A 15,958-nucleotide genomic window follows, 5' to 3' on the forward strand; every position below is an offset into this window, starting at 1 on the left:
GTCTGAAGGTCACCGGGCCTTAAGGGGAGGGCGCCCCCAGTCAGAAGGGGGGCTTCTGATGGAGGCACCCCCCCCCCCGACCATATTCCCGCCCGAGATTGACCTTTCTTAATTTCCGGCTTTCCCCTTCTCCCCTATTGAACTGTCATCCATCTGCCGGCCTAAAAATTAAGGGTGGGCAGGAAATCGCCCCTAGGACCTCAACTGGGGCAAGGGTGGGCTTCCTATCTGAAGCCCTACCTGCCCCATCCTAAAATCGCTGCGAAGTCAGGGCGAGCAGGAGCCTGGAGGGAATCTTGACCCTGCAATTTCACACTCCCCCCACAGCCTCAGAACCCACCTGTGTGGGTGGGGGAGTGTAAAATTCTGGCCTATGAGAAGAATTCCCCACTGATGGCGAACTAAGGAAATTACAGATGGTATTAAATTAAAAGAAAAAGTGCAATGCTAAAAAGATTAATGGTTGGCCAGAAGATTGGGAAAATGTTTGAAACCAGCAAAGGATGACTAATAAAATAATAAAGAGGGAAAAATTAGAATGTCAAAGAAAACTAGCAAGAAATATAAAAACTGACAATTAGAGCTTCTTCAAGCACATAAAAAGGAAGAGAGTAGCTAAAGTAAACAATGGTCCCTTAGAGGATGAGACTGGGGAATCAATAATGGGTAACAAGGAAATGGCAAAGACGTTGAACAAATATTCTACATCTGTCTTCACAGTGGAAGTTACAAACTGCATCCCAAGAACAGCAGAAAATCAAAATGCTAAAGAGAGGGAGGAACTAAAAACAATCAATATCACAACAGAAAAAGGCAAACTACTAAGGGCTAACAAGTCCCCTGCACCTAATGATCTCTATCTCAGGTTGTAGTGATAGTGATTGCATTGGTTGTGATCTTCCAAAATTCCCTAGATTCTGGAAGGCACCAGATTGGAAAACTGCAAATGTAACACCTCTCTTTAAGAAAGGAGGGTGATGGAAAGCAGGAAACCATAGGCCTGTTAGCCTAACATCAGTAATTGGGAAAATGCTAGAATCCATTATTAAGAAAGTAGTAGCATGACATTAAGCCGGGATTTTCTGTGCTCACTGGCGTCGAGCGTGTTCAGTGGCATGAGCAGATAATATGGCGAGAAGGCCAAAAATTGGTTTCAAGACGTCATGAAACCAGTTTGCGATCGTCCACTCAGCCAGTCAATGGTGGGCCGTGTTCCCTGTCATCGGACATCAGGAACCTAAATGTAATATTATAAGGGCAACCCACCGGACTCATTCGCACGCCCCCCCCACCCCCTCCGGCTGGATCGTCCACCCACATCAACAGGAAAACACAACAGCATATATAGGGAGTCCACTTGGCGGGCTGCACATTGCTCGGGACTTCAAGGTTTGTTTTCTTACCTTGCTTCGGTCAGCACTCGCAGTCATCAGTGCCAGGCTTCACAGACAGCACCACATCACTTTTAGGAGGGCCCATGGGCAGGTCTGTACCTACCAGATCAACCATATGTGAGTAGCTTTGCAATGGCTGCAGGGTTAGGGCTTGCTTGGGGAAGGGGGAGAAGTGGCCTCAAGCAAGGGAAGAGGCCGCAGGACAAGATCTGTACAGGGGCAGGAGGGTATCCCAAGCTGTGTGTGGGGGCACATGTTGATTTCTGCAAGTGGCCTCAAGATGGTGAGGACTGAGGAGGCAGCCTCCAGATGAGATGAGGCCAGATGGACATGTGAGGGTATGTGTGAGAGAATGGGTGGTGATATCCCTTGAGCTGGCAGTGACTGAGATGCCAGTGAATACGTGATGGACTTGAGTGTGTGAGTTTGGAGTGATGAGATGGTTTCCATTCCCTGGCTGCATGGATGAGATCATTCATCATGTTTCTGCATTGGATGGCCAACCTCTGCTGTGCAGCAATGGCACTGATCACCACTGCCATCGCCTACCAAGTCGGAGTGGTAATGTTGCTGCCCCTCCTGCGGCCAAAGTGGGTATAGAGGACATCACAGCGGGCCTCCACGGCACCAAAAGATGGCTCGAGGGCTGCAGTCTTCTTGCCTTTTGGGGCCATGTCTTCTTTGTTGCAGTCTTGGGCTGAAAGCACTGAGTGCAGCTGTATTTTAAATGTGGTGCCTGGCGTAATGAAGCAGCGAGGTGACGATGTGGCAGGCGAATCAGAGCCCTCCCACCATTGAAATGGCGTGTATCCCAGGAATGCATAAGTAATGCATTGGATTGGGATGATACGGCATGAAAAACAACCATTGCGGCCAGTTTTTCCTGCCCACTACCGCAATTAGTGGAAATCTGAGATGATTCCACCCTAAAAAAATAAAAATACAATCAAGCAGATTCAACATAGTTTTATGAAAGGGAAATCATGTTTGACAAATTTATTAGAGTTCTTTGAGGATGTAACAAACAGAGGGGATAAAGGGGGACCAGCATATGTAGGGTATTTGGAATTCAAAAGATATTCAATAAGGTGCCATATAAAATGTTTTCTACTCAAGATTCTACAGCTCATGGTGTTGGGGGTAAGCATGAATAGAGGATCGGCTAATTAACTGGAAGCAGACAGTTGGGATAAATGGTTGATTTTCAAGTTGGCAAACTAGCGGAATGCCAGTACGGGTGTCTCAACTATTTAGAATCTGTGGGCAGGATTTCCTGGTCCCACTAGTGGCAGGCATCTTGGTGGGTGAGACATGAAAATTTGGAGAGCGTCCAAAAGTCAGTTCCTAACCAGCATAAAAATGGTTTGAAATTTTCCGCTCCCGACTTGCATGGCGTGTCAGATAGCCCACTGCACCATGTCAGGAACAACGTTTGCATGGATTTGAATATCGTGAATACTCATGTAAAACGCAACTCATTGGAATCACGGCCCCTTCCCTAAAGAATATTAGTGAACCAAATGGGTTTTCCAACAATCAATGATGGTCACCATTACTGAGAGTAGCTTTATATTCCAGACTTATCAATTGAATTTAAATTTCACCAACTGCCGTGGTGTGAATTTAACCCCTGTCCCCCGAGCATTAGCCTGGGCCCCTGGATTATTCGTCTAGTTATACAGCGGTAATGAGGAAACAAAGGCTAGAAATAGACAACAAGGGAGTTTGACAGTGCTGAATGTACTTTAATCCTAGAAGCCTAGGAAATTAAGGCAGACGAGCTGAGAATGCAGATTGACACATGAGATTATGATATTATAACTATTACTGAGACATGGCTCAAAGAAGGGCAGCTCAACATTCCTGGTTACAGGTTTTTGGATGATAGGGAGATAAAAAAAAGAGTAGGTTTGCAATATTAATAATAAAAACAATAATAGCTATGAGGGAGGATGGTATGGTGGATGGATCGTTAAGAAAGGCAATATAGGTTGAGCTGAAGGAAAAAAGGGGCAATCACAGTATTGGGAGTGTACTATAGACTCTCAAACAATCATAAGGAGACAGAAGAGTCAATAGGCAAATCTGAGAAGTACAAAATCAATGGGGCAGTAATAGTACAGAATTTCAACTTCCCTAACATTAACTGGGATAGAATTAGTGTGAAAGGCACTGCCGGGGTGGGGGCAAGAGGGGAGTGGGCACTGACATAAGCACGGGCGCAGGTGAGTGTGAAATGAAAGCTCTCTGAATGCAGAGAGCCTCAGGGAGCTGAAGAATTTAAAAGCCATCAGTAAAGATTTTAAAATCCAGAAAAAAATGTCCACGCATCAGAATCAGTAACCTGAATATATAGATGATGAAAATTCTGTCCAAATATTTTTTTTATTTAACAACGGAAGGGCAGGATGAGAAGGGCAGGAATGCCCTTCATCCCGCCCTTGGATGAGGTATCATCAAAAATGCAGGTTCGCCCAATCGCCAAACAGGGACAAAAAATCGGGGACAATTGGAACTTTAATAGGCTTAATTGCCCCCTTAATTATCGGCGGGTGCGCTTCCGACTTTCGTGCGCACCTGCCGACCAAAATACTGTGCAAGCGCAGGATGATGTTGGGGCACTCGTCCGAAGTCATCATGCGCTATTTCATGCTTGAGCGGATTGGGTGCTGCCTGCACGCCAAGCTAAAAATCCTGCCCCAGGAATCAAAGGGGGAAAAGCTGAGATGCAATTTAGCTAAAGCGGACATCCCAGTTCCCCAGCACAAATATCACACCAACTTTTGGGTTACAGGCCCATTCTTCAACATAAATCTGTGTATATTATATTAAGGTAATGCTCTGGATTATTTGTAAATAATCTTTGTAAAGTACTAGGTTTGCTCAGAAGGTTCCACAAATGTTAAAAGTTTTGCTGAAATTACTGTTTCACTTTGGTACATTGCAATAATACCGTATTGTTTTAATTGTCTGTTCACAGAAACAAGATGTTTCCTGAATCAGTCATTAGGAACATAATGTATCAGATAATACAAGGGCTAGCTTTTATCCATAAGCACGGTAGGTTTCTTCTAAGGGCTGATGTAGTCCATCCCTCCTGTAACAGGAACTCAGAAATCAATAGAATGTGCCATCCTTCAAGATCTAAAAAAAAGTATATATTTTCAATACTGATATTCCATTGACCGTTCGTTCAGAAATGTTATAATGTATTTGCAACATTGTATACTACCTATTAGAAGTGAAGCTAAAATATTCAAAACTCCCTTTCTCCCACTTCATTCTATGTGTAAAACTGGTAGCTTTGTTAGTGCTTTCAGTTAGTCGATAGTCTACGTTATCCTCGGGTGTTAAATAATTGGATTCTAACAGAATAATAGACTGCAACTTCAACAACCAGGATTATAATCTTCTTTGTAACTTCCAAGCTACTACTCTAAAAGAGTCATATGAATTTTCATAAACAGTCACCTATTCAACATGTTTCTGCGATCTTATACCTTACGAAAACAAGAACTTTTGTTTAAAACGTTTTGGGCAGAATTTTCCTCTCCCGCCCACGGCAGGCTTCGTGGTGGGTGGGAACGGAAAATTTAGAGTGAGGTCAAAAATCAGAAACCCGTCGGTGGGAAAACAGTTTTGAATTTTCCCCTCACCACTTTCATGGGGGGAAGATGGTGGGTCGGGTTTCCCACTGATCCATGGTGGGAATCCCATTTATATGCATTACCATGTTATCAATATTCACTAAAACGCTACTCGTCAGAATCATGAAGCCCCTCCCAATTGCGTGCCACGTCAGAAACACATAAGTGGCGTCCAGCTGTCGGCCCTCACTTTGCTCCTGACTTTAAGGTGAGTGCAACACTCAAAGCCTACCTGCGGCAGTGCCACTCTGGGTTCTCACCAAAGCCAGTGAGATGCTACACTGGTGGGGATGTAGGCTTGCTCCCCTCACTGGCTTCTCCATTTTCCAGGCAGGTGTTATCTGGAGCTTAGGCAGAGTAGCAACCCAGACAGAAACTAGCATTGTGACCAGGGTGAGTGGGAGGGGTGGGAAATAGACAAAGAGGGCAATGGGCAAATGGGGGAGCATGGGGGTGCATAATGGCAGGCAGAGAGGAGACCAAGGGTGAGGAAGTTGAAGCCCAACATGACAGACAGGAATACAGACACAGTAGGGGGTGGAATGGGAACAAAACTGCATGAACTGGAGGGAAGCACACAGAGTCAGCAATACAAAGGGGCGTTGTAAAAACAAAAAACTACTGCGGATGCTGGAAATCCAAAAGAAAAACAGAATTACCTGGAAAAACTCAGCAGGTCTGGCAGCATTGGTGGAGAATCGGTCTCCACCGATGCTGACAGACCTGCTGAGTTTTTCCAGGTAATTCTGTTTTTCAAAGGGGGGTTGTGTAAGTTTGGCACAAGAAGGTAAGGCTTGCACAAAGACTCAGGGAGATGGGGTAGCGGAAAGGATTAGAGAGGAGGGAAGGGTTGCACAGAGACTCGTTGAAGGGTGGGGGAGGATGGACACTGTGTTGTCAGCAGTCAGGAAGGAATGGGAGAACAAAGAGAAAGACAGTCATAGTCCCCCGTCTGGGGCCAAGTAGTCAGGGTGCCAGACTGAAGTCCGTCTGGGAGTTAGTGCATCTCATTGTCATGTTACCAGACTGACGTCAGTCCCTAGGGCTTAGGGTACCTCATTGTCAGGATGCCAGAGTAAAGTCAGTCCTGGGGCTTTGTGGGCCATGCTACAGGGCTATGCATGGCATGTACATCGTAGTCCTGCTCCAAGGAGGGCAATGGCTGTATGCTCAATTGGGAAAAGGCACAGCTTGGTGTGCAGGGCATGGTCATGGTCTTGTCTGTCTTGGTACTGGGCTGTAGATGGCATGGTCAGGGTTAGGAGAGGCATACTGCAGCCTGTAAAAGGGGAAGAGGTAATACAGAGGCCAGGGGTGTGGGGTGGGGGTATGTGAAACTTTCCTGGGTTGGAGGGGTGCTCTGCTCTGTGCATGGCCATGCACACAGACTTGCGATTGGGAGGGGTGAGGTCTACAGTTATGGGTTCAGGTTAAAGGGTTGAAATATCAACTACAATGACTATGAGATCCAGGATTATTGGGGGAGGTTGGAGAATAACGGGAGGCATCTCAGCCTGCACTCTCTGGGGCTCCAGGAAGATTGGAGGGAAAATAACAGTCATGGAGGGAGGGTCAAAGTTGGTCTCAAAGTAAAATCTGAACACTACCATCTTGTGAAATTGAAGTTGTGGTGCAGTCAGAAATTGAAACTAGAAAAAAATCTGTACGGGAGAGGTTGGAGTCAGTGTGGGAGGAGCCCAGGGTTGCACTGGGGTCCCCATTTCATGGGGCAACCTCAACTTGCTTGCACTCAAAATATTGAAGTCAGAGATGAGAGAAAAGTGGAAGATCTCCTTGAGAAGGTTCCATTGGACAATTGCCATTTTTAATGCTTTAACAAGAGACTGCAGGAGTCATGGGCTTCACAATATAGTCAGTCCATTTCAGCATTAACATGCAGGAATGTGAAAAATAGGAATTCAGGCAAGCATTAAGGAGGCACAGCTCTCCATATAAGCCAAATCATCAATGAAAGCCTTTAATGTACTTTCTCCAATTGGCATGGATAACGAGCCAAAGGGCAGTCATAATTCATGTGCCTTTGGCACTGATGGATCCCACCAATGCCTATAGTTAAGAAGGCATATGGGATATTTGTCTTTATTAGCCGAGGCATAGAATACAAGAGCAGGAGGTTATGCTGGAACTGTATAAAATGCTGATTAGGCCCCAACTGGAGTACTGCATACAGTTCTGGTCACCACATTACAAGAAGGATGTGATTGCACCGGAGAGGGTGCAGAGGAGATTCACCAGAATGCTGCCTGGGCTGAAGGGTCTGAGCTATGAGGAAAGGTTCGATCGGCAGGGGTTGTTTTCCTTGGAGCAATGAAAGTTGAGAGGGGACCTGATAGAGATATATAAGATTATGAGCGGCATAGATAGGGTGGATAAGAAGGCACCTTTTCCATTAGTAGAGGGGTCAATAACCAGGAGGCATAGATTTAAGGTAAGAGGTAGAAAACTAAAAGGGGAGTTGAGGAGAAATTTTTTCACCCAGAGGGTGGTGGGAGTCTGGAACTCACTGCCTGAAAGGTGGTTAAGTCAGAAACTCTCGTAACGTTTAAGAAGTGTTTAGATATTCACTTGCGTTGCCATAGCCTCCAGGGCTATGGGCCAAGCGCTGGAAAATGGGATTAATGTAGTCAGATCTTTGTTCACCGGCGCAGACACGATGGGCCGAATGGCCTCCTTCTGTGAGGCTCACCATCTGACTCAGACTCAGTGGATACCTGATCTCCAGCAGTCCTCCAGATTTCCTGAGTCCTGGGCCGTCACTGCCTCCGACTCCTGTGGAGACACGTCAGTGAGGTGTTCTCCAGAAGTTGACCCCAAGCCTAATCTAGAGCTATGACCCACCGAGGTGTATGTCTATGGTGATGGAGGTTGCGGGTGAATGCAGTGGTGGATTTTCTTGGTTTTGCTCCTCAGCATCCTCGTATGCTGGGGCTTATGTTGATCTCCTGGTGTGCCTGGACCTGCTGGTGCCTGTAAGAGAGAGAAGACAGATTTAGTTCATGAGCAGGCAAAATTAAAGTTTGCATGCCATTCACTGTGAATATCAAGATGTGATCAATTCATGGAGGTCTCACCTGTACTAGGTTGCTGGGAGAGGCTGATATTGCTTTCCCCACAGCTGCAATCCCTGTCCTCCCCAGCCAGCTCGACGGCATCCTTCTCAAATCTGATGAGCTCCGTGATGCTGTTGTCCCTGCTTCCACCTGGGATCTTTCCTTCCTGTTGTGGGCAAGCTTGGCCTACATAAGGACAAAGGTATGGAATATGATGAGAAGGTATGGAGCAGAAGTTGGGAAGCATGCGTGCCTCCTGTGTGTAGTGGGCCCTTCCCAGAAAGGGCTGAGAATGAAATTTGTGCAGCATGATAAATGAGATGGTGGTGATGTGGAAGTATCTGTGAGACAATCAGTGCTGATATGTGCCCCCAATAATATTGTGTGAGATCCCTGAACATGTGGCTCTTTGAGTACATGATGTCAAGGTGAGAGTTTGACATTGGAGGGAGCCAAAGATCATCTTATCCCAGCAGAGGGGATGAGATCATTCATCTTCTTCCTACACTGGATTGCAATGTGGGGTCAGCTGCCAGCCACACTGATCTGTTCTGCTATCACCCCCACCCCCCCCACCCAGGCCAGGGAGGTGAGGCTGGTGTGCTTCCTGCAGCCATCTTTTGGGCACAGGACATCCCAGAGTTCACACACCCCTCTGATTAAAACCTCAGAGGAGTCGTGGCTAAACCTGGGTGCAGCCTTCTTGTGTGCAGCCATCTCGATACATCACCTGAAGACAGCTAGGCTGAAGAGTGAAATGTGTGTGCTCGGGTGGCGTCTAAATATGGCGCCCAGAAGGTAACGGAGAGGCAGACAAATCAGTTCCTGACCTGCCATATGATTCAAAGAGATATTCGCCTCTGCATAATTGATAAGGTTCCGATTGCAAAATCCAGCACAATTTCCTGCCACTCCGACCAGTGGGAAATGTGCCATGGAACCCACCCACCATGGCACTTAGTTTCAAAAATGGAAAGTTCTGCCATTTATCTTTTGTACAAACCATAAAGTCATATTAGCTTTTATTTTATTAGTTTATATTTTTCTGTGAACTGTATGATGTTGGCTTAAGATTCAAACACACATTTTAATTACTTTTAGCAATAAGGCTTGGAAAAGGGGGATTGAATTCCAAATGCTATTTGATAGTGCAACATCAAATCAGCTGTTAGAGCCACAGTGAAGCTCAATGGTTAATTCTGCTGCCAAATATCTAATGGATGATTTAATAGAAATATTTTGAAGATTATGGAGAGATTTGAGAGTGAGCCAATGAATTATTTCCACTGGTTGGAGACATGGTAATGAGGGGGGTCATCAAGTTATAATTGTCGCATTAGATTATGGAGAGAGGTTCTTGACTGAGTTGTTGAGCATGAATGTTTTCCCATATTATTTGCTGCATGTATTCTGAGTTCCTGTTCAAAAGGTAAATCTTATGTTGTTAAAACAGATCAAAAAGAAAAAATATCCCTTTTTTCCCTCTATCCTCTCTGCTGCCACTTATTCTCATAACAAGAGAAAATAAACATTTATGGAGAATAAAGCAACTGCTTTCTGACTTAGGCCTCTATGTTGTTGCAAAAGTGGAGGGAGAGGCCGAAGACTGGAAGTCCCCTTTCCAAACATGGCACCTACCATTTTCACGGGGACTGAAACGGGCCCTGGTCGGGATTTGCACATGTATGTTTCGCAGAGGCAGTTGCCTATATAAATCAGTAGCTGCCTCCACTCATGTCTAATTTTGGTGACTCAGGTGTGTGAGGGGCAGATAGAGGGGCATAGCTTGGCATGGAGGGTATGAGGGACCATGGGAGGTGAGTAGAGGGTCTGAGGTGTCATGCTTTGGTATGAATGGGATATGGGGAGAGTGTGGGGGTGGTGAGGGGTGAGGGCTGTTTTTTTGTTGTCTTACTTTTTTAAAAATCTTGGACACCAGTGCCGGAGCACAGCGGTAGGCTTCCGCTCAGCCCACCTCCCCACCCGCCAGCCTCTGCACTTGTTCCAGGAGCAGTGGCCCAGAGAACCCCACCATCCCAGAAAAATATGAACTTCCAGAGCACTTTTTCCCAGATTGGGTCTGTGGAGCTGTGAAATAGCCCAAGTCTGAACTCCTAACCCAGGTGTGAAAATCCAGGCCTTAGATTTTGTACACAAACATGGTAAGGGTCCTTCTGAAAATCATTAGTCTTTAAGCTTAATTTAAATCATAACATTAGTACCAACTATGAGTTTTTTCCATAGATCTTTTATTTATTAATGCTGTAGCATAACATCTTCAACATGGATTGTACTTGCTGTTTTATTAAATTCTGGATGTCTGTATGGCTGTTAGGATTTTTTCATCGTGATATGAAACCGGAAAACTTGCTCTGCATGGGTCCAGAACTTGTTAAAATAGGAGATTTTGGATTAGCCAGAGAGATTAGATCACGCCCACCCTATACAGACTATGTATCTACACGATGGTGAGTGCATTTCATGTGTATAAGGGATTGTTTGAATAACCACATACTTTATTGTTGAACCAAATCTTCAAGGGTTGAGAAAAGTAAAAGCCCAAACAGGTGCTATTACCAACCTAGATATCAGGTTTGGTTTATTTATCAGAATTGAAAGAGAAAATTGACTTTTATGAATGTAGGAACAGGAGTAGGCCAATCAGCACCTCAACCCATTCAATTAGATGATGGTTGATCTTCATCTTAACTTCATCTACCTACCTCTCTCCTGGAACCCTTAACACCCTTGCCAAGCAAAAACCTCTTAATCTAATTTTTGAAATTTTCGATAGACCTAACTTCAACAGTTTTGTTTTTAGAGAATTATAGATTTCTATTATCCTGGCCTGAATTTTTCAGTCGGCGTGCAGGGGCAGGCCCAACATGCTGATGCGTAAAATGACACACGATGACGTCGGGTGTGTGTCCCGACATCATCTCATTGTCTTACGATGTTTTGTTTGTCAACCATGCGCCGGAGTCAGCTGCGTGCCTGCCGATAACTGATAGGCCTATTAAGGCTATTAACAAATTAATTAATGTAATTGTTTACACTGCCCATCCAACCTTAAGGTTTGTGGGCAGGCAAAAAGCCCAACCGGCCTTCATGTTTTTCATCCACGAGCGGGATGAGGTTTCCTAAAGCTTTTATTAGTTAAATAAAAAATTTCTCTGGAATATAAAAACATGTCCCATCTCATGTGACACAGTCATCAGACACAGACACATGTTTAATTAAATTTTAATCCATTTATTTATTTTTTTAATAATCGCTTCAATCTCCTTGAGGCAGCTCTGTGCCTCAGGGAGACTGAAGCGCTCTTTTGCGCACATGCCCTAATTCTCCCTCCTCCCTCCACCCGCACAGATAGCACTGAGCTCACGCGACCACTCCCACCGACTGAAAAATTCAGGCCCCTGTGTATGAAATGCATCCTGACATCCCTCAACAGCCCATACCTAATGTTAAGGCTACTCCCCCTTGTTCTGCACCATCCCACCAAATGAAATTGTTTCTCTCTCTATTCTGTCAACTGCTTTGACCATCTTAAACACCTGAATTAGATCATCCCTTAATCCTCTATACTCAAGGGAATACAACCCTAATCTATGCAACCTGCTATCTTTGAGCCTTGGCATGAACTTGGTGAATCGGTATTGTACCCACTCCAGGGTCACTCTATCTTTCCTGAGTTGCAATGCCCAGAATACATACTCTGAATTAGATCTAACTAGAGATTTATATAACCATAGTATAACCTCCACCACATTGTATTCCACTCCACCTCCATCGAGGAAGGCATTTTAAATTATTTTTATACTTGTCCACTAGCTTTTAATCATTTCTGGACTTGAGGCCTCTAAATCTCTTTGCAGCTCCACCGTTCTTACCTTCTCACCATTTAGAAAATAGTGTGATATCTATCCTGGGTCCAAAGTGGATGACCTCACATCTTCCCACATTAAACTCTATCTGCCACTCTTTTGCTCACTCAATCTGCCAATGTACTTTTGCAACTTTCATCTGTATATACAATTTACGTGGGCAGAATATAATGCCCTCTCCCGTGGTGAGTTTGGTAGCAGGTGGTGACCTCCCGCCCCCGCCCCAGCCCCAGTTAAGCCTGTGGCGGAAGGCCCATGGACAGCCTTCCTGCCCTGTCGCCAATTAAGGCTCTTAAGTGGGCAATTAATGCCCACTTAAGCGCTTCATCACACTGCCTCTGGTATTCAGGCATGCGGGAAGCCCAAAAGACAAGCCCTGACAGAGTTGCTTGTCAGTTCCCAGGACAGTCCTTCGTTCAAAGACACTCAGTACTTCATTGAAGGACCCAGCATCAGGGAGGAGGCGCCCGCTGAGAGCCATTGTCTGTCCTTACTCCCCTCCCCCACAACACACAACCCTCCCCTTCCCGCCATTCCTCACCTGTGTCCAAGTCCCTGCAATCCACGGCCTCGTGTGGGTATGGTAACACCAGCAGTCACCACCTCCCCAGTATTGCTGCCAAGCAATGAAATCTTGGCGGGCAAAATTTCTGCCCCAAGGGTCCTTGATCCTGGGGAAGGCCCATCACCTTCCAGTTTACTGCCTGATTGGTACTTAATTCAGTGGGCTTTCCTGAAAAGAGGCAATGCCGGCCTCTCGCTGGCACTCTAGCCGGCGAGCAAGCCCATCTCCATTGAATATGCCACCTAGCTTGATGTCCTAATTTCTTTGTGAAAACTTTCTAACAACTTTCAACACCACCAAAAAAAATCCTGATTAAGTGGCCATTCATCTCATTGTTATTTGTGGAATCTTGCTGTTTGCAAATTGGCTGCTACATTTACAAAACAAGTGACTGCATTTTGAAGTAACCCTTATAAGTGAAGCCCTTTCAGGTATTCTGAGGGACAAACAATATAAAGCAAATTGTTTCTTAAAAACTTTCCTATATTTCCCCAGGTATCGTGCTCCTGAAGTTCTATTGCGATCCTCAGCCTATAGTTCTCCGATTGATATATGGGCAGTGGGCTGCATTATGGCTGAGTTGTACACACTGAGACCACTTTTTCCAGGGACCAGTGAAGTGGATGAAATCTTTAAAATTTGCCAAGTGTTAGGTACGCCAAAGAAAGTGAGTGACATTTGTTAATATGGGAGCAATAGTACCTACTTTTCTCTTTAGCCATGAAAACCTAAACTGTAGACTTTGGAATATATCTGCAATATTGGAAGTATTGAAAGTGTGACATTCAAGGTTTTGGACAAATCAAGTGATCAATGTGGCAAGACCCAACCAATAAAAATAGATATTGCAGCCACCACAACCACCTGTATTAGTTGCAGCTGAGTTGGTAGCACTTTTGCCTCTAAGTAATAAGCTTGTGAGTTCAAGTCCCATTCCAGAACCTGAGAACAAAAAAATCAAAGTTGACACTCCAGCAGGAGTCCTGTACTTTTGGAGATGCCATCTTCTGGATGAACCATTATCTGGTCTCTCAGTTGGACATAAAAGATTCCACTGCAGTATTTTGAAGAAGACCAGGCAAGTTGTCCCTGGAGTCCCGGCCAATATTTATCCCTCAATCACAACACAACACTGATCATTATCACATTGCTGTATGTGAGAACTAACTGTACACAAAATGGGTTGCTGCATTTCCTACATTACGACAGTGACTACATTTCAGAAGTATTTCTTTGGCTGTAATGCACTTGAGGATATCCTGTGCTCATGAAAGAAAGAAATATTTACATGTATATAGCTGCGATAAGATGAAAGCTCTGCCACCCCAAATGAATAGTGATGGACAATGAAACAACTAACTGAGGAGGCTCCACAAACATCCCCATGCTCAATGATGGGGGAGCCCAACACATCAATGCAAAAGACAAGGCTGAAGTATTTGCAACCACCTTCAGCCAGAAATGCTGCATGGATGATCTATCCGGGTCTCCTTCTGAGGACCCCAGCATCAGCCAATTCAATTCATTTGGATATTTTAAAAAGCTGAAGGCAAAGGCTATGGCTCCTGACAACATCCTGGCTGTATATTGAAAACATCTGCTGTAGAACTAGCCATGCCTCCAACCAAGCTGTTCCAAGACAACTACAACACTGGCATTTACCTAACAATATGGAAAATTGTGCACGTATGTCCTGTCCACAAGAAACAGGACAAATCCAATCTGACTAATTACAGCCTATCGGTCTACTCTCAATCATCAGCAACATGATGGAAGGTGTTGTCGTCATTGCTATCAAGCAACGCTTACTCAGCAATAACCTGCCCACTAATGCTCAATTTGGGTTTCACCAGGGTGACTCCTTTCCTGAACTTATTACAGCCTTGGTCCAAACATGGAAGAAAGAGCTGAGGTGAGAGCAGCTGTCCTTGGCATCAAGGCACCGTTTGACTGAATGTGACATCATGGAACCCCAGCAAAATTGAAGTCAATGGCAATCAGGGGAAAGCTCTCCACTCCTTGGAGTCATACCTAGTACAAAGGAAGATGGGTGTGATTGCTGGAGGCTAATTATCTCAGCCCCAGGTCCCTGCTGCAGGAGTTCTGCAGGCCTAACCATCTTCAGTTGCTTAATCAGTAACCTTCCCTCCATCATAAGATCAGAAGTGGGGATATTCACAAATGATTGCAGTGTTCAGTACCATTCATAATTCCTCAGATACTAAAGCAGATCATTACTGCATGTAACAAGCCCTCTGGACAACATTTAGACTTGGATTGATAGGTTGCAAGTAACATTCGTGCCACACAATGCCTGGCGATGACCATCTTCAGCGAGAGAATCTAATCATCTCCCCTTAATAAAAGAAAACTACTGTGGATGCTTGAAACCTGAAATAAAAACAGAAAATGCTGGAAGTACTCATAAATCAGGCAGACAAAGAGAAAGTTTTCTTTATAGAGATGCTGCCTGACCAGCTGAGAATTTTCAGCATTTTCTGTTTTTATCTCCCCTTGATGTTCTACACCATTACAATTCTTAAATCCTCCACCATCAATATCCTGGGGGTTACCATTGACCAGAAACTTAACTGTATGATGCTGTAGTTACAAGAGCAGGTCAGAAGCTGGGAATTCTGTAGCAAGTAACTCACCTCTTGACTTCCCAAAGCCTGTCCACGATCCACATGTCAGGAGTGTGATGGATTATCCTCCACTTGCCTGCATGACTGCAATTCCAACACTCAAAAAGCCTGACACCATCCAAAACAAAGTAGCCCACTTGATCAGCACTTCATACACCACCTTAAACGTTTGCTCCTTCCACCACCAGCGCACAGTGGCAGCAGCGTGTACCATCCATAAGAAGTGCTGCAGCCAAGGCTCCTTGGACAGCATTTTCCAAACCCGTGACCTCTACCACCTAGAAGAGCAAGGGCAGCAGGCACATGAGAACAACACCAACTGCAAATCTCCCTCCAAATATCATCCTGATTTGGAATATCGCCATTCCTTCACGGTCTTGGAATTCCTTCCCCTCCAGGACTGTGGGTATATCTACACCACATGGTCTGCAGTAGTTGAAGAAGGCAGCTCACCATCACCTTCCCAAGGTGTTATGACCACAGCTGGCGTTAATTGCTGCGCAAACCAAATCCCTGAAGGAAACTTGGCTTACGGGCCATACCCTTTTTATTTGTGTTCTGAAAATGAGAAGAAGTCGTACTGATCACAGCAGTAAGAAATCCAGTAACACTTTTGGGATTTTGAAAATTAAAAGTTAAAAGTTTCATTAACAAGCACACAAGATTACAGATACGCAGTTAAACTTAGTCTTACAAAACATTCCCCCAAAAAGACGCTCTAATTGGTCAGACCCACAAGTAAACACCTT

General features: G+C 44.9%; 1 protein-coding gene across 7 annotated transcripts in view; it reads left to right on the forward strand.

Annotated features, from left to right (window-relative positions):
* Positions 1-15,958, forward strand: part of mak (male germ cell-associated kinase) — a 229,465-nt gene that overhangs the window by 92,505 nt on the left and 121,002 nt on the right. For all 7 annotated transcript variants that reach the window (XM_078539151.1, XM_078539155.1, XM_078539152.1 and 4 more), the window contains 3 exons: positions 4,375-4,454; positions 10,448-10,580; positions 13,060-13,231. In XM_078539151.1, the coding sequence (XP_078395277.1) occupies positions 4,375-4,454; positions 10,448-10,580; positions 13,060-13,231 (385 nt within the window). The remainder of the gene's footprint in view (positions 1-4,374; positions 4,455-10,447; positions 10,581-13,059; positions 13,232-15,958) is intronic.

Source organism: Cetorhinus maximus, chromosome 3, assembly GCF_964194155.1.
Source record: "Cetorhinus maximus chromosome 3, sCetMax3.hap1.1, whole genome shotgun sequence".
NCBI classification, from domain to species: Eukaryota; Metazoa; Chordata; class Chondrichthyes; order Lamniformes; family Cetorhinidae; genus Cetorhinus; species Cetorhinus maximus.